This window comes from Platalea leucorodia (assembly GCF_965183815.1).
Source record: "Platalea leucorodia genome assembly, chromosome: 3".
Lineage (NCBI taxonomy): Eukaryota > Metazoa > Chordata > Aves > Pelecaniformes > Threskiornithidae > Platalea > Platalea leucorodia.
The window spans coordinates 91,347,693-91,375,000 of record NC_138825.1 but is presented as its reverse complement, the minus strand read 5'-3'; the positions used below and the strand labels follow the sequence as shown (position 1 = coordinate 91,375,000).

At 41.1% G+C, this 27,308-nt stretch overlaps 1 protein-coding gene across 2 annotated transcripts in view; it reads left to right on the top strand.

The window, feature by feature from the left end:
- Positions 1–239: 239 nt before the first annotated feature.
- SH3BGRL2 (SH3 domain binding glutamate rich protein like 2) overlaps positions 240–27,308 on the top strand; it is a 47,869-nt gene continuing 20,800 nt past the window's right edge. The window contains exons 1-2 of one of the 2 annotated variants that reach the window (XM_082307163.1): positions 240–433; positions 23,570–23,755. In XM_082307163.1, coding sequence (XP_082163289.1) covers positions 389–433; positions 23,570–23,755 — 231 coding nt within the window. In that variant the 5' untranslated portion in view covers positions 240–388. The remainder of the gene's footprint in view (positions 434–23,569; positions 23,756–27,308) is intronic. The other variant, XM_082307164.1, reaches the window with a different exon arrangement.

Genomic DNA, 27,308 nt, shown 5'->3' with positions numbered 1-27,308 from the left:
CCGGGCGCTGGGGGCACGGCAGCTCGGAGCACGCAGGCTGCCGGCTTGGCTCGGTTTCGCTGGCCAAGCACGACGACCAGCGGGCTGTCCCCGCCCGGGGAGAACTACAGCGCCCGTCGGCCCCTGCGCGCCGCCCCCACCTTTCCCGCCTCTCGCCGTTATCGCCTGCCTCCTGTCAGCGAGCAGCCGGACTCGGCTCGCCCGAGAGGGGCTGCCGCTGCGGGGAAAGGGGGCGCTGAGGGTGGCGGCCGCCCTCGGGGGGCGGTGGCGGGGTGCAGCCGGGCGGCCCCGTCCCCGTCCCGTGCGGGGGAGCGGCGTCCCCGCAGCCTCGCCGTCCCGTCCGGTCCCGTCCCGTCGCCGCGGCGGCGGCGCGGCTCATGAGGTGAAGATGGTGATCCGCGTCTTCGTCGCCTCCTCCTCGGGCTCGGTGGCGGTGAGTGGGGGCGAGCGGCGGGGAGGAGGGAGGGGAGCGGGGCCGCCGCGGCCGGGGCTCAGCCTCCGGGGCCGGGGACAGCGCGGGGCGAAGCTGCCCGGTGGTTGTCGGCCGCCGCTCGCCGTCCCCGCGGCTGCCCAGCCCGCCCTCAGCGCCGGCACCTCGCCCCGCACGCCGACAGGGACCTGGGAGTCGGTGGGCTCCTGCGAAACGCGGGTCTGAATTTGCGTGTGCGATGGGGGGGAACCCCTCCCCACCCCCCGAAAGGCTGCCAAAGCTTGACTTGTTCCTAACTTGCCTTTGGCAAACCAAGCCCCCCTCAGACCTCTGCGTAGGGGACGAATATTGCGTGTGTTTAAAGGGCCGTGAAGGTGATGAAAGCGGGCTGAACTGGCCCGCTTGGGAGGGAGGTTCAGCGCCTGGGTGCAGGGGGAGCCCGGCCTGGGGCGTGCTGAACCCGCTCAGGTGCGGTGCCTTGGTGCCTGCCAACGACTGCAGGTTTGAAAAATAAATACAAGGAGAGCCGAGAGGCGAACTTCAGGCCAGTAACACCTCTCTGCATTAACAAATACTCTGGAAAAGGTACGACTCCTTTCAGACTCGGTTTTGAAAGGCATCACTGTGTTCTCTGCTTAATTGAAGCTCTTATAGCTTTCTCCTGTTGAATTAATTATGCCTGTGACCGATGAATTTCCATATTTTCATATAAAGTGACAGCTCTGATTTCCGTTAAGGCAATCTGAACGTAAGCGTTCTACTGAATTTGTTCTTTAATGAGAAACATCAGAAGGATTTAGATGTAATTGCTATTCTTTATGCTTCAGCAGTGAAGGCAGCGGCATTTTTTCATTGTGGAAGGATGTAGCACTGTATTTTCCCGTCTAAAGGTTTATTGTGTATTCGCTTCCTTCACCCTTTTACTGCACGATACTTGTTTTCAGTTCAGTGGCATGGTGACAGGTACGTGTTCTGATATGTTTTGGCATGAAGTGTTCAAAATGCTTAGTGGCTGCATTACAGCTAATAAAAACTAATTATCCATTTCAGTAGCCAACTGAGTAAACACAGAGCGTCTTCAGAACTCTGTAATCCGTGTTCATCAAGCATCCGTAATAGAAACATCTCCTTCCCCTCATGGGCAGTTGGTTCATGCTGTGGTGGCTCAGTATTGCTAAGTTTAGTTTCTGTTTCATGCTTCATAGCTTGAACAGTAATCCATAGTTTTATATTTTGTTTTTGTTGAAGGGGGAAAAGAGCCACATAATTAGCTCACCCGTATCTCCTATTCTGACCAGTCTGCAAATAGGTTATTGATGGGAGTTTTTGATTCTGCCCTCTCCTTCCCCTGTCTCTGCCTGCGAGGTACATATCCCGTTAGCAGCAGCAATATAACCCTCTTCACTATCTGTTAATCCAGAGAACCAAATCTGAGGCTGACAAGCAATTTAATTTGCACATCAGTTAATTTGCCAACTTTTTTCTGGGTTGGACATCAAGAAGATGTCATATGATACGGGTAACAGTTTGCATACTGGTGATAGTGAACTTTCTTCATCTAGACAGCAGTATGTCTGAGTACAGCCTAGCCAGAGAAGAATAGAGAATTTAGTGATTGAAGGTACTGTTGTGCAGGACCAGAGCTGTGACATCCCTTTTCTGTCAGTTTTTCTTCATCTGTCTTATCACAGCATTTAGGAACCTTCATTATGGGCTAGGTTCCTGCTGTGCTCAGTCTCGCATCACTGAGGCTTTTTACTGTGGGCTTTGCAGGGGGTGTCCATAGATCACAGCTAAATGATTAAAGAAAATGGCAAAGAAAAAATGATTATCAGCTGGTTATGTGGGAATCCGCATCTGGTGAAAAGGGCAGTTACTGTATTGCACTTCTCTAAACAGGGAAGTTTTAAACTTATTTTCATCCTCCTGGAACTAAACGTTAGTGAAAGGAAACAAAAAGTGTTCAAGCCATGTAATTCCTTGTCATCTCCTCCAGCCTTCAGCACAACTACGTCAGCTACTTTTTGGGATCCTGTGCAATTCATGAGACAGGATGATTTCCCTGTCTAGAGAAATGAGTACCCCTTATAGATCCTACTCTGTCTCCTGCTAAAAACAGTGTTAGTATCCGTGCTTTAATTTCCACCTGTATGTCAGCTTGAGTCAAATCATAGGCTAGCTGCTTGTGAGAGCGGACGTGGCTGAGACTACTGTCTGTCCTGCTGTAATTGACCAAAACCTTCTGTATGTAGTATTTGCTGATAAACTAAAAGCAATGTCATAGTGACACAACTCACTTTGCTAATCTCACGAGAGATATTTTGTTAAATTGCTCTTTATTTTAAAATGAAAAGTCTGTCTGGTCTCTAGAGTAAGCTTTTGGTTTCATTTGTTACCTCACCAGCAGTGTGCTGTTAAAGCAGGGGCACTTCTCCGTCCTCTTTCCTCTTTGTGCCTGGAATAAGACTGGTTTGAGTTTGCAGAGAGGGAGGGGTGAAGACAGTGATTTGTTTAAATAAAAATAATGATGTGCAGCAATTACCTTATGTTAACTGGTGAAAGAGATGATGTTACTTAGCAAATATAATGAGCTAAACTCTTTGTGTATGATTCATTTTGAAATCTTCAGAATAGCCAGGTCAAACGATAGGCATTTGGCTGAAACATTCCTGAGAAATATACTGGTTGTGTAGTCAACAAAGGCTTCAGTTTGCATAAATATAACTTTCCCTGGAAACTTTTGAAATGTTCATTGATCCTGATACTTGGTGCGATTTATTTTGTGCTAAAGAAGATAAACATGTGCAATAGTCACACATAATTCTACGAGTTCAGCACATAAAATGTTTTGAGTGTCATTCTGGAGAATAAGAAAAGGAAATAATTGGAGTGGATGAGAAGCCGAGAACGTGAACCTTCCCTCGATTTGGTCTTGGACTTCTCCCTGCAGCATCTTCCTCACATCTGAAGGTTCTCAGACCCCTGAGAGGTTAATGGTAGTAACTATTTTTTGTTGTTTTTTTTTTTTTAAATAAAACTTGTGAATATAAGTGCTTCGTGAGCTTAAACGAGCTCTCAGATCCCAAAACCTAGTTGTTGCTTGTTGTCATCTTCAGTGTTTACAGATGCTGAACTGTGGGTTTGCCCGGTAGGGATGCTGTAGACAAGTTCCTGAGACTTTGTGGGAAGGGAGGAGATAGGCATTGAGTGTATGTGTACATTTCTAAATAACCTCGTGTTGTTTTAAGCATGCATTAGGCAGATCCAGTTGAATCACAATGGGTAGCCTCTGAATAGGCGGGCAGGCATGTTTCTGCAAGCCTTACCATCTCCTACTTTTTCTGACCTGAATTTCTACTTGGTGTTGGTAAGCTGCGTCTCGAATTCCAAGCACTTCTTTGTAGGACTGGGGAGGCAGGCTTTGCTACTCCTCCCTGATAAGGACAATCAGTGTTCTTTTGTGCTTAGGAGAAAGGCTACTTTAAAATTAGTGTTTACTTTTCTCCCTCAGCAGTGCTTCACTGTTTTCAGGAAATAGTTTATGCCCTCGTTTTTTCATCAAATCATTCCAAGGTGACTGTAATTTAATGTGTTTCACATTTTCCAGTCTATCAATAAAAATTTACACTTGTGGTACTGTACTATGTATTGACTCAGATAAATGCTTTTCAGTGTTTTCAAGCAACTCTGCTTTTGACAGGAAGCTGGTAGTATGAGCCAAGTAACTCTATGCCTGGAATTCCTACAGTTATCTAGAAATGCCAGACGAGAGGAGACTTAAGTCCTCTTGCAGGCAGAGGACTGAAGATCAGGTAAGGGGAATGTCATTGAAGAGCTTTGAAATAATGGAGAAACTTCAAACAACTGTGTCACTTGTACTTTCTCCTCTGTGGTAATAATTTATTGCCTTGGAGCTTTATCTGTTAAGCTGAACGGGTATTATAGGGAAGTTACTGAAATAATGGAACAGCAGGTAGAATCTCCTCTGACCACTGAGAGATGCAAAACACTTTTCCATTGAAATTTTTATGTGTTCATGAGATGTGAAAAACACATAACTGAAATTAATTCCATTTACTGTACAAGCGCAAGTGCTGCTCAGCCACATTCTCCTTGAGAACATGTTTAGGGGGACAGGAAGGTTTGGGGAGAACAGCACCAACCTGAAACGAATAGACTTTTTTAAATGACCAAAACTTGGACTTTGACTCTTGCTACTGAAGAGAATTATGGATTTTTTACTAGAAAGCTTGATAAGATAGGGGCAGTTATAGTTAAACGGTTTCTATAGCAAATATTGGTTTTATGAGACCCAAGCTTTGCTTTTGTTTAAGCGCATTATACAGGTCAAACGAGTTGGAATTTTTGTTTCCTGGAATGACTTTAAATCACAGTATAAAACATCAGAATGTCAGAATAATTGCAGTCATGTTTGTTTGGTTCACGTGTTGTTGGATAATGTAATGAAGACAAATACAATGCTAAAATTCTTAAGGTTAAGCTTGTCTCCTAGCGATAATGATGAATTTTAACTCCACCCTTGTTTGTACAAAGTCATTGTAACTCAACATTTCTCGTAGCACTTCTCAGGAAGAATGTGCTTCTTGTTGAGAGGTGTGGAATAAATTAGCTTAGAATATGTCACATCTAGAACATCCACCGTCTAACAAGTTTTTTGCCTCTCTGTGCCCCAAGAGCACAGCAGTCAAAACCAAAAGTGATTTGGTTGAGTGATACGAGTGCTTTTTCTGAAAATTGTATTAGTTATGGTAGTCATTTGGAGGGATTTACAACTTATTGCATGTGATTTATGGAAATTCAGCTAGCTATGATATAAAATATTAAGCTTTGCAAATTATAAACATTATCATGATTTTTTAATATTAGAACTTTGTAAAATCAGATCATAGCAGCAGGTAAGTTAACTTTTCAGAAATGAGACAGTAATTTTTACAATTAGAAGTGATCCTGCAATATTTACATGGAAAATAGCAGTATTTTAAATGCATAACCACAGTATTGTCTAACATCTGCCAGCATGCTGAGGATACACCTGTTGGATTGGATCCTCAAAGCCTGATTTATGAATCTCACATGAACATCGTACTGGGTCACTTCACTTGGTCAAGATGGTGGTGCTTTTGGTTGTGCACCTACAGAGTAGTGCTGTAGCAACAGCAGCGATACTGTAAGAAAAGTTTGATCCTTGCTCAGTCACAGGTCATGTCGTGTATCCGTGTCTTGGACCTTAGCAATTATACCGTGGCCATAGGAGAGACCTGGGGACTTTCTGGATCTAGTCCCTTTGACTGACAGCATTAGTTCCCTCATCCTTCCTCAAGTTTCCTGGTCAGGTGGCTCATATTCGTCTTTGCTGGCGTCTGTCAGTCCCGTTTTTCAGGGTTCATGTGGCAGAGGGAGTCCGAGAGCCTTGTTTGGGACTGTGAATTCTGCGAGGCAGGGAGGTCAGCACCGAAGGCTTTAGCTATTTTTCACCCTAAGGACCCTCTGTGGATCTAGCTCTCAAGTCTGTATTCCAAAGAAGTCTAAGTTCTAGGCACATCTTCCTGCCTCGCGATGGAGAGAACTAAGAGCCTCTGAACAGCGGTTCAGATAGCTTAAGGAGCATGCTCAGGAGGGAGCCAGGTGAGAACCCTAGTCATGAGGATACAGGTGGAATTTAGACCATCTGTGTATGGTATTCAGCACCTAACCGTTGCACCATTCTTGTGTGCTCTAGCGCTTTTCAAATATTTACATTTCTTCTTGGCAGATAGATTATGTCAGAAATAATGCTACCTTGAAGAACACGCTTTAGACTACATAGTGTCATGAGCAGTAGGACCGTTACTGACCTTTGATTACAACTGTAGCTGTTATAAAACATCAAAGGAGGTATTGTTCTGACTGGGTTTCTGAAGACTGGTTGGAGTGTGTGTTTTGACTCTCCATATACTGATCTGCTTTGTACAGGCATGTGGTTCAATGTCTCTAACAACTATATAGTGGCATTTTCATTAAAGATTTAGCCCCCTATTTTGAATATATTCACATCGGTTGGAAAGAATAAAATGAGTAATAACAGGCAACTTGTTCATTTTGAGGTTATTCCCCTTTGTTTTTCTATAGAGTACAGCAGTGTCAAAGTGCAAGTCCCTGAATGGACATACTTCACTGACAGTGACTTATTCTCCTTAATCTTCCACCCGTATCATCAAAGCCTAGAAATTCTTTTTCCTAACCCTGGTCATAGTGTCAGTGATCACAGGAGGTCACATATAACTGAATTTGATTACATTAATGAAAAAAAAAATATTGAAGTAATAACTAAAACTTGCATGCAATTTATTAGTACAAATTACTTTTGGATCACTTTTACCACATTGTAAACCACATTGTTTTGTGAAGTGAAAATTTATTTGGGCACATAACTCACCTGTCTGTTTTCTAGAGGGTACAACCCAGGAGGAAAGGCAGGGAATGAAGCATATGCCATTCTTTGGTTGTCCCCATTTTGTTGTCTGGCACTAGTACACCAACATATAAACTGCCACATTGACAGTTGTCGTTGTCACATTATTCTCTGTCAACATTGCTCCTGCAGAGAGAAGCTCCAGCAGAGTGGCAAGGCAGGCAGCTCTCATGCTGTAACACATTGGATCACTGCAACTGCTCGCTTCAGTGCTGCTGAACTGGAGATCTTGGTACCAGCAACTTTAATCTGGTGAATTCAAATTGAAAGCAGCATGTTTTCCATATGCAGCTTACTGCAGGCTCGGTGTCAGGTTTCTTGTCACTACAAAGGTTGCTCAGCCAAGGGACAATGAACTGAATTCCATTACATTTGGGCATCACAGAACTGGTTTCCCAAAATTTGTTCGGCTATTCTTCTGTAAACCTAGGTCAGATATTCACTTCCTCTCTAGATTTTAATTTTTTTTCCAAGAAGTCTTATTTGGGCAAAATATGCTAAACACCAGAGCGTCAGTATTTTTTTTTTTTTTTTTCTTTTGGAGCTAAGTATCTTTGTAAAAAGAGATATTAAAAGAAGACGTTGAATTAAAGTCACTGCTGGACTAATGTAAATCCTGTGATCTGCAGTATTTACGGGGCTGTGGTGTCTAGTGTAGTAAATTCATGTAAGGTGTGATCCAGAGCTTGCTGAAATAGGTGAAAACATCTCCATTGATCCACTGGGCTTTCATCCAAGCCAGGCGGCTTCCATGCTTACCATTAAACCTAAATGGTGTCTCGTGTGTGTGCAAAGTTCAGGACTTTAATAATGTGTATTGTTCTAAATATTTTTATTCATGCATGTAAATGGTACAATGCTGCTGGCTCCAACTTGGAATTGCTCAAGTATTGTCTGCAAACATAACATGTCCTCATTAGCAGTAAGGAGAAATGAACCTCGGGATATAATCTACCATGAAAGAACTAGATTGTTGGTAGGAGGGTTGTATTGTGCTCCTAAGCCTCTGTCCTTGGGCAAACCATAGCAAGTAAGTACCAGTTGCATGACTTACAGGCCACATTCTAGGCAAGAGAGCTGAATTTCTTCAGTCTCCACCATTCTGGTGGACAGTGAGGCTAGAAACAAATAACTAGCTCTTGCAAAGTTATGTCTCTCTTCTATTCCTGAATACTTCTCAATTTTTAAAATTTAAGGACCTATAGATAAAATTCGAGAAACAGTGAAGACATACCAGTAAATGTGAAAGTGTACTAGTCAAAGTTACCTGATTGTACCAAAGCCCAGCAAAGCTTGCCAATGTAATGGGACAACATTTATTCAGAGTAAATTACCTTTCTTAATACTTGTAACAGCTTAAAAAAATTCCTATATTTTAGCTGATACATCGAATATTCTAGTTCTAGTATTCTTGTCAAAGGTGAAGTATACTGCTGAATAAGTCTATTTGACTTGCTGTATGAATGCTTTTGATTTTAATTAAAATCCAAGGAAAAATTAAGTCTATAATGCAACATGTTTCAGTTGACCCCTGTTAGATTCTCTCTGGTACTCTTCTGTACAATTCATCTTCCAATTTAATTATTTCAGACAGTTTATGTTTCTGTTTATCCAAAGAAGGAAATGTAGAAGAAATCAGGATTTGTGGAAAAATAGTCAGCATTTAAGGAAGTTCTTTATTGTATAAAGTCATCAGGATCACTTTTGTCTTCAGCAATCTGAGTGCAACTTGGACATGAAGAATTGTCACTGAGCTGGTAACCCAGAGTGTATCGTTTTACTAGCAAGTGCACTAAGGGCAACAGTTTCCTCACCTGCAGCCCCAAGTGCTGGCCTCCTAAGGGAGTCTGTCCAGAAGGAAATACTGCAATCTTTTGTTTTGCTTGCAGTATGAAAGCTTGATAAGAAGAGTAATGAACACAGAAATGCTGTAGTCCTTGGAATCTATTCTTAGTTGAAATCTACTGTATCCAAAACCATGATCATGTTCCAGTCTGTCCGTGGTTTTTACCAGCTTGATATTTTCATAAGTTTTACAGAAGATAGTTAACATTTTGCAAGTCCCTTGAGTTGGTGGATATCCTTCTTGGTGAGGTGAGGGGAAATGTACAGGCAGTGGTAGTGTTTCTTACCTGTGACTGACAATGGAAACAGTCTGCAGTTAGCTACCATAGCTCGGAAGATCTTCTTAGTTCCTCAGTAGTCATGAGATGGTTTCCTTAATCTTCTCTCCTGCGGTTGGTATGTTGTTTAGTCAGCACTCGTTGGATGGGCAGATGGAGTCAATTCAGAAACCTAAGTCACTGTTGACTCTCTAAAAACAAACATCACATTCATTTTAGTGGGACTCATGTAGGTGAGCAAAGTGTGACCTGATCTTTCAAGGAATGACTCAAAGTTGTTGTTGGACTTCAGATGGTTTGACTGGGAGGAAGGGGTGACTGAGATACAAATATTGTGCAGGCAACTCGTTTAACATAGTTTGTCTCATAGCAAGAGAGCATGGATACAAAACCTGCCTTCTTGTCTTTCTTGGGCTTTAGACCTCCATCTGTGAAGTATTTTGGGGCGAAATCTTTTGATTCTTCTGTTCAAGGCTGTGGCAGTCCTTCCATTTAGGTGTCCTACTTTACTGTAAGAGTTATCACCACTCTGAAGGGCCTGAGTCTAAAGCATGTGGATATCCTCCTTTTGGGGTGATAAGAGCTATAGTGATGAGGAATCTTCTTAAAACAAGTTATTTCTATATCTCATTAGTGGGGGAAGAGAAAAACAACTCGATTTTACAACAGGAAACAAGCTTATTTAGTCTGAATTGAATATTGTACTTCACTATAAAGTAATTGAATTTAGCATGGAGGAAGATGAGTAACTGTCTTGCTAGCTGATTTATGAAGAGAAGCTCTTAGGAGACACAGGTTGTTCAGTGACTCATGTTAATCATCAATAACAGCATGCCCTTCTGTTCTTGCCCATCTCCCTTGGGTGGGATAGAGCTTGTCTTGACAGTTAAGAGTTCCAGGATTTGTTGGTTTTGGTTTTGCTGTTTTACCTCTGGATAACTAATCCTCACCATTCCTAGTGACACAATGTGGAAAACTGCAAGATGTTTCTCATTTTATTGCAAGGAATAAATTTGCCTGGGAGTGACCTTTGCATGCATATCAACCTGCCTTTTGTTTGAATATACGTATTTACATGTGTATTTTTACATACACACATATATAGAGAGATATATATATTTATGTGTCTATATATATAGTGTGTATATGTTATGTATATTTATATCTGTGTATATGTGTGTGTGTATGTTTCTTAACCTTGGAATCGCCGATAGATGCTAATTATCACTTGGTAAAAATAAACCACCGATTTTTGCATCCCCAGAAGAGAAATAAAGATAATGTCCTGGTGCCTCACACTGGTTACTCAAGATATGTCAGCCTCTGTCAGGGCCCTGTCAAAAATGACTACTCCTTTATTTGAACGGCTGGACCTTATAGAATTGTAGCCATGGATGTCTGTCTGCTGTGTAAGCCAGAGTGCTAAAATTGTGGTGCTTGCTCAGCTGCCTCTGTTACTCCATGTGTCTGGCCTACACAACTAAGAGCTTTACTTCTGTAACTTATTTCAGCTAATGAGGTGCTTGCAAAACATCAAAATAGTTATACCAATACAAGATATCCACCAATATAATTGTGCTGGCTAATGGGGACATACAGTGGCATAAATATTTCCTTTCCTACCTAGGAAAAAGGTAACATCAGTGTAAACAATGTTATGAAGATTTTTATCTGAGAGCTCTGACAGGGCTAGTGGCAGCAGTTGAAGATACATTGAACTGTGAAAACTGAGCATCTGCAGCACCAGGACATGTCCAGTTTTGCCACTGTTGCAGGGGCGATGGTAACTTTTGGCAGGAGGAGGGTAGCAAGCTTCTGCTGGTGACAAAGCCTTAAACAGCCACAGTTTCTGGCTTTCTGAACGTGCCATTTCATGGGATTGTTTTGCTGCGAACTCTGCCAGTAGGGTTACCCTCAGAGCTTTTATTTGTAGGCAGAGACCTGAAACCGTGAATTTGTACTCCATATTAAATACAAATCAAAACATATGATTGCGTATGTTCCCTTCACGCATGCTAAGTCTTTCCTGTTGGCTGTTGGCTTTTTATGCTTTTATAAAAAGGCAGAATTTTGTTAGCCTGCACGTGCTAGGAGATACGGCCCGTTGTGATCCTTTTCACCAGTGTGCTATGTAACATGGGTCCTCTGAATTCACTGGATAGGTCCCAGTGGAAGGAAGAGAACGTGACTCAGAAAAAAAATTCATCAGAATTTAATGGTGGAAATTCCATGACAACTTTCACAAATTTGTTTTATTTTCTGACATTTTCATATCCTGCGGAGGATGATATTGGGTATTATCTGTGCTATTAAAACCTTTATGAGTGATTGTTTAGAACAATTTAATAGTAACACTACAAATCAATTAAACACTGGCTTCTTAATCGTGGAATTGGGGTCTGTGTTTTTCAGAGAAAGGCAAATGAATTTTTGTGTGTCTTCATTTGAAAGAAAGCTTCCTTTGATCTGATGAACAATAGAGCATCAGCAACTGAAACCTGCCATTACTTTGCTGCAGGGTTAGTGAAATTATCATCCCTGTCTAATCTAAAAAAACACAATTCAAGTATGCATTAAACCTTTGATCTGGATCTGCATCTCCTACGGTCAGACAGTCTTCCTGAAGCATCTCTAATTGTGTGATCTGATATGTTTATATAGAAGCAGAGACAAGGAGTAGCATTTGAAGGATTTAGATAGCATCAAATTCTTCAGTAGGAACCTGTTAGGAAGCTAAAACTGGTTAGAAAAGAGATACAAAACTAGTCTTTGATCAGAGAAGACAGCTGCCTTGAAGGCCTTGATGTGCAAGCAGTCCCTTCCTACTCAGTGAGACTGGCTTGTCTGCAGCAGGGTCTATTTTCTGGTAAAGGTTCCCAGTATCAGGGCCCAGGAGAGTCTGGAAATCTGTGGGTTTATTCAGCATAGTATTCAGTGATACCTTTGGCTATGCGGAGGTGACTCCTGTTGACCTTACAGGAGATGTGTCTGCAGTTTATGGGATAATAATCAGATGACTGCTGTGTTTGGGGCTGCAGCTAGTCATTAAGAAATGAGGCTGCAAAAATATAAAAGAAAAGGTAATTTGCACATACAGAACTGCAAGAACACACAAGCTACACGGATATAGTTGAGTTTGTTGAAAAAGAAATAACATTGACATTTGTTAATAAAGTTAGAAGCCTCATTCTGCTCTCACTTGAGTCAAAGCTAATTCTGTTATTGATCTGAATAATAGCAGTGGCTGTCAGCCCCAGTTTAGAGAATGATATCAGCAAAATCCATCATCCTAGCCTTACAAAAATATACTGATAGGACTTTGCAGTAATACAGTCCAATGTTATCTGAAATCTGACATTTGTCCAGAGCCACAAATGCATTTTTCTGTTGCTATTTCATATACTGCTGAGAAAACCTGTAAATACCCGTAAAAACTTAGCACAACAAATTCTGAATGACTAGCACTTCTGTTACTGCTGTTATTTTAAAGTCCATTATCAGGGGTGTGTATATCTGTAGTTGGCAGAATGACACATCTGTGCTGTGCGGATAGTAGCTGTCAGGAGAAAATAGTGAAAGTATTGACAGCTTTATTTCGCAAACTTGTTTTTCAAATTCTTTGGAACATTTTGGAATCATAATATGTCTGATCCTTCAGGGCGAGAAAACAAATAAATGCAAACGCAGTCCTTCTTAGGGAAAGGCTGGATGTTTTTTCGAAGTGTCCAGTCATTCTCTCAAATTCATGGTGGGGGATTAGTAGCTGTATGAGAGAAATATGGATGCGACCTTGTGTTTATGTGGGAATGGGGTTCTCCGTGAAACCCAGTATGCCACTGCTGGGCTAGACAGTACTGTAGTCTTGGAGTTTGCCTTAATGTCTCTTTGAAACTCTACCATACTGTCAGGAGACTCTCTGCTGCATGTGGCATCTTAGGGCAGCACATTCTTCATCAACTAGCTCTTGTTTCAGAAACAGCTGGAGCTGCGGTTGGGTGTAACTGGGTGTTGGGCTATAGGTCCTGAGTGACAAAATACAGAGGGCGCAGCCTCTCAGGTAGGGTAGGAGGTGGCCAGCGGGATTTACATCTTGAGCTAACACAGCTGAGACCCCACCCAGACGAAACAGGGCTAATTACTTATTACATCTCATGGGCTGCTAGGTGCTTTTATCCATGCTAATAGATAAATATACCTTTACCACTGGGTTTTGATGCTTAAAGCTCATGAGAAGGAAGAAACATGACCTATTTTTTTTAGTGCCAAAAATTTGCTTTTATATCTCATTTGCAGTAAGTAGAGAAAATACACCTGGGGATGCTTTATTCATTGTTACAAAACAATGTGACTAATAAATACTTAGAATTAGTTCACAACACTTTCAGTACTCTGCTGACTCACCATGTCAGAAAAAAAAGACAATTGTGTGTTTTCATCTTAAAAGTTTAGGTGATAAACATGTTACATAATAGGAAATGTGTGTGAATTTCTTGTTAGGGGGATTTTTTGTTTTTAAACTTATTTTTCTTTGTAGAATTTAGGATAGAATAGAATAGAATAGAATATTTCAGTTGGAAGGAACCTACAATGATCCCCTAGTCCAACTCTCTGACCACTTCAGGGCTCACCAAAAGTTATGTTATTAAGGACATTTTATAAATGCCTCTTAAACACTAACAGGCTTGGGGCATTGACCTCCTCTCTAGGAAGTTGTTCCAGTGTTTAACCACCCTCTTGGTAAAGAAATGCTTCCTAATGTCCAGTCTAAACCTCCCCTGGCGCAGCTTTGAACTATTCCCATGCGTCCTATCACTGGATACCAGGGAGAAGAGCTCAGCACCTCCCTCTCCACGTCCCCTTCTCAGGAAGCTGTAGACAGCAATGAGCTTGCCCCTCAGCCTCCTTTTCTCCAAACTGGACAAGCCCAAAGTCCTTAGCTGCTCCTCATAGGACATTCCTTCCAGCCCTGTCACCAGCTTTGTTGCCCTCCTCTGGACACATTCAAGGACCTTCACATCATTCTTAAATTGTGGGGTTCAGAACTGCACACAGTGCTCAAGGTGAGGCCGCCCCAATGCTGGATACAGCAGGACAATCATCTCTTTTGACCGGCTGGTTGTGCTGTGTTTGATGCACCCCAGGATGTGGCTTGCCCTCTTGGCTGCCAGGGCACACTGCTGACTCATACGAGTATTATAGCATTTGCTTACTTATAATCTGCTTATAAAACCTGCGTATAGAACTGCTCTCTTCAGTGCTATTTCAGTGAACTTTAAACAATTACCGAATATTTAACACATTTAAGAAAATAAACAAACCATAGTTATTATGTTTTTCTTCCCTCCACAAAATCATAATTCTACCAAGCAAGCTTGATTAACATTAACAAAGTGATATCTCTTAAATCTCAGATTTTCAGCTATAGCATTGTTGGACTTCTGTGTGCAAGACACTAAACTATTCCCTGCTCTCCTAACTCTGCTGGAGGAACTGTGAGATTCAGAGGTCCATTTTCTGTTCATCACTGCAGGACTAAGGACTGAGTTTCCAATGGTTCAGAACCTCACAGTTCTCAACTACCTACCTTGCTGAACTGGGACTTTACTGAGAAGCAAAGAATATTCTTCAGAATCAAATAACTTGCAGAAATCAAAAGAAATAAACATATGAATAAATGTAATATAGCATGGAGATCAGAGAACAAGTTGCATTTAATTAGGAGGTACTAAAGAGTAGTTGAATTAATAAGGAATGCAGTTATCATACTTGTATTTATGTGTAGTATACATTTTGAAAAGGAAGATAGATGTTGCTTGTTGAAAAGGTTTCTGTCATGATGCAAAATACTTGCTATAAATATGCCACTTTGACAAAAGAGAATAGTACGAGGAGTTAAATGTAGAATGCTAAACCGGAGATTTAAATTATTCTCTGGCAACTTTGAGAGGTTTCTGTTGGAAAAATGCATGAAAACAACACTTTCTTTTTAACCACTGTCTTGAATTACTGAAACATATGGTAAATTACAAACAAAAACATCTATCTATTGAAAGAAGTTAGCTGCCAGCTAGGGTTTGAATTGTTAGTCTTTTGAAATGAATTATTCTAGTCCTGCAGGATGGTTCCATCAGGAGAAGTTTTTGATAGCTGAAAATATGCTTTATGAATCCCTGAAATCTTCCAGGCTGCTTGAAGTTTCTCTTGTCTTTTGTGCTAGCCAGTGGGATCCCCAACCTTGTTTAAATAAATAATAAAAAAAAGTCCTAGCATGTAATTCTAATAATTTTGAAACTTCTTGGCTCGCTGTTGGCTGAGACATTTTGTAAAAACAGACCAAGTTGCCAGCACGCTCTGGTAATCTGCCCTCTGTTTTAGCTAGAGGCCCAGCCGAAGAAGAACCAGTATGCCTTCCCAGTGTCCTCACAAGAAAATACCTATGGCTAGGAAAGTTCCTGTATCTGTAGCACAAATATAATTTCCAGCGTGCATTTTGTCAAATCGAAATGTAAAAGTTTTCAGGGTAGTTTAATTCCACAGAATGGAGCTCTTGCTGTAGGTTACGATCCAAACTGGCAGTAGGTTTTGCAAGCTTCCCTGCTAGGACAACCAACAGCGCATCCTGACCTTCAGTCTGGCAGTTACCTGCTGCTTGCCAGGCTAGGCTGGGAAGCCCCTCGCCACGTTTCACAGACTGCGTGGAGTCCCCTGGCTCCTAGTCTGTCAAGGTCTCTCTGATTTGGAGCTGCCCGCCTGTACGCTCAGTGGGACTTCCAAGTTCTAGTTCAGTTCCTGTTGCAAAGTCTTCAAGTTTCACTTTGTTTTAGTAATTTTTTATTTCCACAAGCGATGCTGGTTTTTTGGTTTCATATGGATGCAATGGAATACAAATTCACATAATTAAGTGGAAGGTGCAGCTTCAGTGGTATTCTTATTCTTCTGATGGGGCGTAACGAGCCAAAATTTGGGTCTCAGAATCTGGTTTCCTCCAGTCCATCAGAGGCTCATATGTACGTGGATTTTCAACACTGTAGGAACACATTGTTACTACTGCAAGAAGAAAATGATGATAGAATCACTTACGTCATTTCTGTACATCATTAGCAAGTCTTGTTTCCTGAAACAGAAGAAATAAAGAGAAGTAGACTTGGGGGTGACTTGAGAGGCTTTCTCAGCTGCACACAGCTCAAGGGCCCCTGTATGGCACTGCCTGTAGCTGGTATTTCTGTAGAACCTTCTCTTTTTCCTTTCTTGGTCTTTCCCCTTTTTCTGTTTATTTCATATCTGTCTCTCCTTTTCTCTTACATGCTTACCGAAATAATACCAAGTAAACCCCTGAGCAAACTCCCATCATCTCTTGTTTTGCACCGCGATAGATGTATTTATACTTGCTAAAGACTCCTTCATGTTTCTGAGTGTTACCTTGTTACTTGCACAGAGAACAATAGTTTCTTAATTAAAAAAAAATCTTAAATAAGAAATTTTCACCTTCAGCTTGTAATAGACATACATACACAGAAATAGTTTTAAATGCATTTTGTCATAGTGCAACGTCAGCAAGGAAAATATGACGTTAGCAGGCATTGGGCATGGAGCAGTTTCCTGTCTTCTGTAGCTTTACAGAAAAAGAAAATAATATGTTTTCCTTTGCTGACTGCTTGTGATTAGGAGTCTTTTAAAAAACAAACCTGGCTCAAATTTTAATTATATTTCTTCAATACTGGACTCTTGCAAAGACACCATACATAAATTGCACAGAGGTAAAGGTGTGCAGATTGCCTGGCTAAGCAGTGTCTCAGCAGCTCCCAGGGACCTGCAAACTTATTTTGCATAAAGCTGAACAGATTGCCCTCCCAGTTCAATAGAGTATTTCATATGGTGTGTCCTTAATTATGTCTCTGTATGCAAGCGGAAGATTGCTGCTAGCAAGAGAACAGGGCAGTGCAGGCTGCATGTGGCCACTGTTCAGGGACTGTTCTGTTTCTTTTCAGATTGAAAAGTTCCGTGGTCAGTTTTTAGGTTATTGAAACATTAACATAGAGTTTTTCTTGAGGATGATGCGTTGAAGGTGCTTTTAGCTATTTGGAGGTGTGTTCTGAGGAAACCGTATTTTCCTTCTGTCACATGTAATGCAGTATTTGCTACAGCAGGTAACCACTTGCTTTACTTTTGGGAATAGTTATGTAATGCTGATTTTTTTTTTTTTAATTTTTATTTTTTAAATTTCTTCTTTATTACCCTCCACCTCACCACAGCTTCTCACCTCCTTTTTCCCTACATGCATAGCTGAGTTGCATTTGCCTGTGCCAAGAACAATGAATTAATCATGTGAACCTTTGTAAAGGTCTGTCCCAGAACTACCATCTCTCTGCAATAAAAATTGCCAGGGGTCAGTTGTGCTCTCCTTTCCTAAGCCAGGCAAAGAAAGAGAAATTTGGCAGGAAGCCTCTGCCGCTACAGGTCGCAAATGTAACAGGACCATGAGGATTTGCATGGCAGCCTTGGTGAATGTGTGAGATGATTGTTTTTCATTGCTTCTGTATGAAAGCAGAAACACAGTGGAAAGAGAAGAAAGGAATTCAGGTGTTGCTTAGTGTGTTTGTGAGAGGCATTGCCTCCTCCTTGCTTTTCTAAGGAAGGTATGTGCAGGTTTGCAGTTAACACTGTTTAGAGTTCTGTTCATTTGATGTGGTTAGGGCTTGCACCTCTGTTCGAGTGTAGTATCCTTATTATCTGGGAGTATCTGTTAAGCCCCATCTGTATGAGAAATGAAGATTAGTAATCCTCTGCAGTAACTATATTGCATCTGCATTTTACACTGCAACAATCCTTTTGGTTATGTTTGCATGACTTGTAAAGGCAGAGGCTCCCGTTTGGTATTTTCAGCTGTGGGAGTGAGCTGGATCTTGTGTTCATGTAACACAAATGCTGTTTATGCAGTTCATATTTCAGATACCTGTAGCTGGTCATGCTTCAGCTTCTGCTGAGCCATTTTCTTAGGGTGCAGTTTTGCTACTGATACAAACCGATGAGATTGTGGTGCTGACATTATTGATGCTCCTTCCCTTGTTCCCCTGGTTCCTGCATTATGCTTGTGCAAGGAAAGCTGCAGGAGCTGCTTGGCAGGAGGGAGGAACATTGCGTCGTCTCAGTGACAGCCAGTGGTGAGATCTGCTTAGCTGTATCATCAAACTGCACCCTAAAGGTGCCCCTGCCAAATGCAATACACTCAGTTTTCAGCTGAGTCAGTGAGTGGATAACGTGGCTGCTGCAGTTCTGGAGTGAGGGCAGAGGTCAAGAAAGAGTAACAAGATTGAAAGAGGAGGAAGGGAACCAGCAGGACCATCTCCATCTTTAGAGGCACAGATCTAGATAGACGTATGCCAGTCTGTGAAACAAGTCTTTGAGGTGGACTTAGACATGCATTCTGTTTTGTTTTTTTAAATGTCAGACTTATAAAACGTTTGTGGTCTGACAAGTCAGCTTAGAAGATATTCATCATACGGCCTTGTTCTCAGCACGTGTGGTCTGAATATTTTTTGGGGTGGCATTTTGTGTTAGAAAGCAGGCTGTTTGTTCTTGGGATCTTTCTGCAATAAGTGGACAGTTCAGGTTAGGCTTTGGGTCCCTTCAGTTCCAGGGTGAAGAGGCTGTAGGACAGTCAGTGCTACACATCCCACTCACCAGGCAATGCGCTGAATGGTGCCTGCTGTCATTCTCTCCACTTGCAGGCAGGAGGACTGACGCCCCGGGGAATGCCTTATCTCCAGAAGGTGGGGGTTAGAGTCCAGAGCAGAAGACCAACCTCCCACCTCCACTTTGTGGGCACCAGCCACTCAGCAACGTGCCTGCTGACACCGTGAAGAGACTTGAAACTGAGAACGTGTCTGCTTTGTCCCATTTATATTAACTGGGCTAATGAAATAAGGCAGAGAAGTTCTCTTTAATCATGGCTATTTCACAGTTCCTATTAATACTGCTACTTGAGTCATCTTGCCTATAGTATAGTAGAAGTAATGTTCATTTGTCCTATCTGGGTTAGATAAATTCTGGACTAGTGAGATTTTTGCAGCGTATTGAATATCTTGGCTAAAATAGTATAGAATAATGAAATACTGCTGCCATTTAGTAATGGAGAGACCACATGATATGCTCCTCTGGTTCAGCAGCTGTCAGTAGGCAAGCCTTTCTAGTACAGAACATCTTCTGAAAACAGGTTCAGGAAGCATAGAGAGGGAAAAAAAGAAGGAAATTGTGACCTGTTGGAAGTGATGAGAAGCTTCCAGGGAATTTTGGATAGAGGGTGTCATCTGATTTTGCTAAATTTCTGGTCCAGTCTGGACATGATGTATGATGGTAACATCCTTATTCTGCTGTTAAATGAGCAATATGGTTTACCTTTTTACCAGGGATCACTGTTCAGGTTAGCTGGCAGATCTGTTCTGCCACCCCCCCAATATTAGTTGTGTGGGAAAGAGAAATCTTAGAACAGAACAGTTTTCAGTCTAGCCAAAGATACAAAAAGTAAAGTAGCTGGAAGTGAGGTGAATTCTGAACAGAAGGAAGCAAATATTTTAAGTGAAGGCAGTTGATTAACTATGGGAACAATTTACAAAGGCTGGCAGATTCTCTGTTATTATCAGCTCAGGAATGGAGCTTAGGGGGGAAAAAAATCTAAAGAAACTCTTTACTCCTAAGAGGAATTAATTCAGGGATGCTGAAGGTCAGAACAGATAATCCCAGTGGTCCCACCTGGCCTGGCCTGAGGATGTCTTTGAAATTTTTCTCCAAGGCAGTCTGAAAGCGTATCCTCCTGTTACCTGTTGCAACTCAGTATAAAGAAATTGAAACTAGGGGAGAAAGCCGGGATACTTTAGCTGAGAGAGACTTTTTTTGTAAGTCAGGCTACTGAACAAGTGATTGGCTCATTTTAGCAGTTCTGTATGTCAAAATGGACATCCTATTTTTCTGCTTTTTAATCCTAATAAGGAGACCAGTTCCAAATACCTGGATAAAATGGAGATGTCTCTGGGAGTTTTCTCCTGTCTTACTTTTGTGAATAAAAATATAGATTAACAGTAAAACCAAATCCAGAGAAATGATGTTCAAAAAACAATCATCCTGCTAAAAATATGGGAGGCAAACTTTGTATTATGATAGTAGACTATTAGCTATCAGAGTTTTCTTCACCATGTTAAAGATAGATTAGGATCATATTATGTAAAGAGACATGGATTTTCTTTCAAAGTCAGTGTCACTGCTTAATAAAAAGAGATTATATTGCCTGTTCCTAGTTGTATTTATGGCTAATACTCTTTCGTGACGACAAGGAAATTGTAAAAAAATCAACATCGAACTGCCTGTTTGAGATGAGATGAATAGGATGCATATGGAAGCTAGAGTCTCTTTATAGAATACAAAATTAAATGGGAGATGTGTTTTCCTCTGAAACTTAACAATGGATATATATTTTGATGGTGTATCTCGCCGTGTCTTCTGCTGTGCTGAAACGTATTAAAACCAAAACATTTTGATGTTAAAGCAGTCTATCCTGTAAGAATACAGATGCTTTCCCAAAGTGATGTATGAATAGCTGTGAACCAAGTTTTTCTGGACCTGGTACCTCTGATGATACGAATACTCTTTTCAGATTCCCTTTGATTGCATCACACTCTGGAAACCTTGGAAGCAGCAAGGTACAAGGCTAAGTTTCACAAAGAGGACTGAGGCATCCATCTCTGTAGTTTGTCAAATGATATATTTTTCTCCAGGGGGCTCTTGACAGGAGCTCAGATCCTCTGCACAGGCTAGTGAGGAAGGGAGAACTGGCACTGCACTTTGTGTCATGTTGTGTTTGCTCAGTGTTTCATGTGGTTGAATGCTGGAAGCTTTTATAACTCAGAGTAACCACAAATGAGAGCTGCAGGCAGGATTGTGAGGCTGACGCACTCCTGCGGCACAGATCCAGTAGTAGAGGAAGACAAAGGTCCTGTGGTTTTCTTGGGGAATAATCAGCTGGCTTCTGTTGTGGCAGATGCTCTGAGCATCCATCTTAAACAACAAGGCATAATTTAATAGGATTTCTAGTGTAACTAATGCTCTTGTTTCAGTTTACAGACTTGAATCAAATCACTTGGGGAAGGAGAAGATGCTACTTTTTTGGCTAAAAATTTTCAGGGCATTTTGTTTAAATTTATGCAGCTGGCACATCCACAGCTGATAACTCATGCAGATGTCGTGTGGAGAATTGCAAAGCTTCTGGCTAAAAAAAACCCCACCCCACAATTTATTTCGCTTCAACATCTTAATTAGTTTTATAAAAATAAAAAGGAGAGATTAGGAAATGTGAGTTTGTGGAAGAATTCTCATCGTGTGAACAGTAAAATATTAGGGATCTGATTAAATCTGAGTTGCAGTTAAACTTGGGCCCAGTGTACAGACTACTGGGAGACAGCAGATGAAAATGGGTAAATGTAGATATATGTGTACTGGTGCATGGCCTGGCCTGAGCAATGGAGGTCTCTGGTACTGTGAGACTGTTAGAAGAACAGTTGTTGGCATGGCCAGCTTTGGCCAAGGCTTACTTACAGTCTCATAAACAGTTCATGGCCGTGATTTAGATGTTACAGCATTGCAGGGATCATTCCCCATGTATGGTTTACATGCAGCCACTGAGAGGGTGCAGGTTGAACAGACTTGGCCAGACGATGCCATTTGGCCTCAGGACCAGAGGGCTGGCCTGGGCACTATGTGGTTTTCTAGTTGCTCTGACCAGTGCAGGAGGGAATTTATGTTGGTTTTAGCAGTACTCCACTATAACGAAATGACCTCTCCCACATAATTTTAGATGTCTCATTTCTGTTTGAACAAATACTTAATATTTGTGTTAAGAAAATCTCAGTCTGTCTCTTTTGGACCTCTCTTGCAGCTTTTTTTGGCAAAAGACAGAGGAAAATATTTTTGTCTTTCACTTCTACATTGACAACAGAATTTGTCTTTGCAATTTTTAGGGAGACAGTGAAAGGCATGTTGTCTTTGGTGCCAGCAGTGATGATGATGCAGTAATTTTGCTGTTGTTGATAATGCATTATTTGCACACAATTTTAGGAACTGCCTTCTGTATGAAAAAGTGATCCTTTCACATATGCCTGTAAAACCCCACCAGTATAAGAATAAGACACTGAGACACAAACTTAATATGCAACCCACTTCTTAAGAAAGACAGTAATCATTTAAGAGCTTTGCCTTTGCAATTACTTAGGATGGCTGCCCTCTTATTTCAAGGAAACAATGATTCCATCAGCATTACCGCTGAAAGTTATGTATTTTTGTGGTGCATTTAGGTAGACAGAACGGGTTGTGTGACAAGAACAACGAGCACATGCACTTTAAAAATCCTCTGATTTCCAACTAGTATCTAGGTCATATGATACCCACAGGCATGATTCATCCACCTGGGCTTTATGCCAGTCAGCAACTGCATGGATCTGACACTCCAGGAATACTGTAAAATTATTAAAGCTGTATTTTTTTTCTTTAAATAATGCTGTTGATGATAACCGTAAATATATAATTTATAGTTCCTTTCTTAAAGAATTCATTTCATTAAGCAGATGCAAAAAGTACAGTATGGACTGAAGAGAATGCAGAGCAGACCTAGCTGAATGAGCCCAGGTAGCTTTCCTTGGCCCTACAGACTTTCATTTCAAAGGTTGTTATCTTGGTATAAAATCCTATTTGAGGCAGAAGTAGTCTTCACCTGAGCGTATCTGCTTGAAGCCCAGCTAGCTGTTAAGGCTTGATCTTAGCTACAATGAGCTAAAAACTGCCAGTGTTTTGTCTCTGTTAGGCTTTTGTATAAAGATGATAATCTCCTTGAGGGGCAGAAACCCCATAAGTTTAGTACAAACCTCATACTTTTTTTTGCAATGAAATTAATTTTCAAGAGATTAGATCATGCTTATTTTTAGGCATGTGTATTATGCAGACAGACACTCTTTATTTAAAGATTCAACAAGCCTTGTTCAGGGAACCATCAAGCTGCATTTTTAAAAGATGTGTAGGTGTCTAGGAAAACAAAAATGTGTGTAACTGGGGTGGGTTTTTTCAAATGTACCAACATGTTCACCTCAATGAACACTTATGGAGTAGATTCTTCTGGGGCTTGCCAGGTTGCTTACCTTTCATTTCTAGATGCCTGTATACTTTAAAAATGTAGGCCCTAATGACTTTGAAAACAAGCTACCTCTTTTAACTCCTACTTCTGAGGAGTCCCATACAGATTTTTTTTTTTTAATGCGTCTTTAGAGAGTAAAGGCTGAAATTGCCACAGATGAACTAAAGAGACAGCCTTCTAGAAATGGGGTGAGGAAGTATAACCTTTTCCAACTTGTAAAGAAACAACAGTGTTTAACTTGTATGAACTTAAAACTGAAAAAAATATTTTCTCCTTTGTCTTTCTGAGTTTGTGACTTCCCATCCCATGAAAGTGGGTTATGGTGGGCTTGCTCTGAGTAAAGGTTTTTTTTTTTTCTTTCTTTCATCTAGATAAAGAAGAGGCAACAAGATGTGGTGAGATTTCTGGAAGCCAATCGCATAGAATTTGAAGAAGTGGATATCACAATGTCAGAGGAGAAAAGACAATGGATGTATAAAAATATTCCTGAGGACAGGCAGCCCGCGCAAGGCAATCCACTGCCGCCACAGATATTCAGTGATGATCGGTACTGTGGAGTAAGTAGCTGTTACGGTTGTCAACGGACGATATATTAGTATACCCTGTTGACCATTTAAAAAGCTGGGACTTGCTGTTGGGCTTTCTCTAGTAGCATCTGAATTAACGGTGACAGTTTGGGGCGATAGAAGCAGGTGATGATCATACAGTGAAAATTCAGATCATTCATCTGTAAATCCTAAAGTTGTCTTCAGCTGGTGGATTCCCTTCACAGATGTAAGAATTTGTAATGTCACATGCTTCGTGTACAACCTTTTGATGGTGAAGTCCCATGTGAAACCACACTATAATCTGGGGATTTATGGTTTTCTTGCTACTTGGGTTTAGTCCAAGCGTAAAAATTCAGAAGGAAATCTTTGGCACAGTAAATGAGAACATTGGCTAGATTGAGTTATATTGTCATTGTAATTAAGCTCCTTCTCTGCTGCTGTCATAGTGTAAATTTCATTTATGCTCAGAGAGCCTTTATGCAATCAGAATCTCTAGGATAAGTGAAAACTATTTATTTGCTGTTTGAATTGTAGAACAGTTTTATTTTTTCTGTAAAGCAAAGCAGCTTGAGACTTGTCTTCCTCTGCTCAAAGACTGCTAAGCATGAGAGCCTGTGAATCTGACAATAGATTGATGGGTGGGCTGATTTCTCTGATGGTGTAAGCTGCAATAACTTCTCCATCCACTAGCGCAAGCTGAAGCGGTAGCCTTTGATAAGTTAACAAGGGCACCACATGAATGTTTTACCCTCCTGCTTAGCCAGCATGGTGTGCTGCGGCTCTGGGTCTTGGGTGCTGTTGTAGTCTGGGAGAATCTTCCCAGAACTTTTACTCACCTTTGAACAAAATGTTGTAAAAAGACCACAGCTGGGCTCTCTTTGCCTTGCCGCATCTTTTCATACTTCAACCATGTGACTTGTGCGTTCTTTAGGAGGCAGGTTTGAGGTACCTAGCTGATGGGAGAAAGGGAGGTTTGATGTGCCACCCTGGCTGCATCAAGAAGTAATGGGGTAACGTTTGTCTGTGAATCCAGGAGGAGAATGAAATGGGGAAGAGGGTCTCTGTGGTTATAACAGCTGGACCAGAGTAAATGTGGGTATTGTGTGGGTTTCTGACTACCATGTGGTGGAGGTACATCCAAGCTGGTTCTAACTCAGCCCCTGCCAGACTCACGGTGCTGTAACTAAGCTGCTCCTGGATAATGGATCGTTCAGATCTGCTGAGAACCTTTCGCCTGCAGTGCAATTGTTAGCTTAATGTAGGAAGTATGTAAGAAGTCATTTAGGATATTTAACATCTCTCTCATATGTTTTGTATTGGCCTTACTTGTTTACCTTAGCAGTGTAAATCATATCTTCCTACCTCTGGGTAAGAAATGTCAGTTAAAGAAAGAAATGCATCTGGGACATGGAAGGGATTTTGACTTGCACTTGTGGAACAGCTCCTCACTTACTTACAAATAACAACATTTACATTGTTCTGTGTGATTTTAGTTTGCCTGGGAAATAGAATGTTTTAAGCTGTTGTTTCTTACCCTGTCAGCTTGTCTTTATAACGTGTTTTAACCTAGTCTTAGAAATTGCTGTTTGGAATTAGTAAGGAAGAAGATGTCATGCAACATGTGAGATGATCTTGTTAATCTGTCTGCTCAGCTGATAGCTGTTTTGGTTGAGCAGAGTTAATCCTATTACTAGACCTCACTGTCCGCATGAACATCTTTAAAGAGCAAACATGGTTTGAAAGAAACTATTTTCTAGGATGAAGGAAGAACTGTGGAGGATCTCCAACATCCATCAGTTAGCCTACTGCATTAGTTAATGAAGTACTTAGGTGATAGAGTGGAGGCAAAACATCAGGCAGGAGGCAAAGGAGATCAGTGCTGGAAAGGGGGTTAAAATATCACAATTAGATGAAATCAGCAGACATTGCGCAACTTGTCTCTCTTTGTCATTTCCACAGTGAGTGTTTTCATATGTTTATCTTGACATAAATAATAAAAAAAAAATCACTATTAAATAACTTAAACTGAAAAAATACCCACTGAGTTTTCCGTTAGTTGAGTTCGTGAAAATAGGCTTTTAATTTGTGATTTGTATCCAGGCAGTTTCTAATCCATTTTGCTCTATTAACAAGCACTGTCTTTTTCTGCCTGCCAGTTCTACAGTCTCACCAGGAAACTGCTTATGTACTCGTTCTGGCTTATACATTGTTACTGACAATACAGACTTGCTTGCAATACAAACTGGTCGGATCCATTGCTGTTCCTCTAAATGTATGAGGGCTAGACAAGGCAGAGCAAAATAGGTACATTTTTTTATTTTGTTCATGTTATTTCAATAGAGGTTCACAAGGATATGGTGTACAAGCCATGACTCCATGTCATGTTCATAGCCATGCTGTTTTTTCTGTGTTAGTAAAAGCATTAACATTTTTTTTTCTCTCCCCATTTTCGCTTTAGTAGAAAATCTCAGCAATGTGCACAAGGGTAGTATCTCAGGATAGATTTTTCTGGCTAGGGCATTGCCATTTGAAATAAACACTTTTCAGAATGTAACTGCAGTATAGAGGAAGTTTGTCTTCAGTGTTTTCAGTAAGTATCCAAAATGGGTTGGTGTCAGCCATTTGAACATGTGATAGCTGGTGTAAGGGAGGAGAAGGGTACAAAGATGACCAGTGCTTACTGGTTCACAAACCAAAATGTCTTGTATCACAGGGCGAGGGATCCTTCTGGTACCAACAGGCAAACTCCATGTTTTGAAATTTGATCAAAACCTTGAAATTTTTCTGAGTCGATGTAATTGCGAATATGATCATTAATCTATCTTGTCCTTTTCTCAGTCTTCTGAGATGCACTCTCCAATTTTTCAGTAGCAAGTTCTGCTAATGGATTTTGAAATAAAGTACTGAGCAAGAACCATTTTTATTTCCTGCGAACAAGATAAGAGCTGTGAGCACACAAGAACACAAATCGTTTTACTGATAATCCAGTGCTATGTCATAGCACTGACACTATGATACGTATTTTTATGACTTTACAATCTGTTGTTTCATCTTAGTGACATTGCTATAACATTGTAAGTATGTGAGAAGAGAGTCTCCATTTCAGACAAATCAGACACATGAACCTGCTGTTCTAATTTACAGTAGTGTAAATCTGAAACTACTACAGTTACCATCCTCTAGTTAGTGCTACGTAATGATAATGCCTATTGCATGTTCCAAGAGGGAACTCCTGCACTTTGCATGAAGAAAAGTAAAGTGGAGATACTTTGGAAAAGATAAAAAAAGGACAAGTAGAGCCTTAATAGGAGCTGGTGTGTTGGGTTGGGTTGTTGGGCATTTAAACCAGTTGCGTCTTGCCCGGTTCCTTACAAGGCTCATCCTCAGTTTGTTTGAGTGACTCTTCCTGTAGTACTTTGACATACAGCTATGGCATACAACTCAAATCATGTATTATTTTCCCCCAGGGTTAAATCTCCTTCCAGTACACCCCGGATTTCCCTGTCCTCCTGCATTGCCTGGCAAGTGGACCCTGGCCCTTGAGCAAAAGCAACCCCACAAA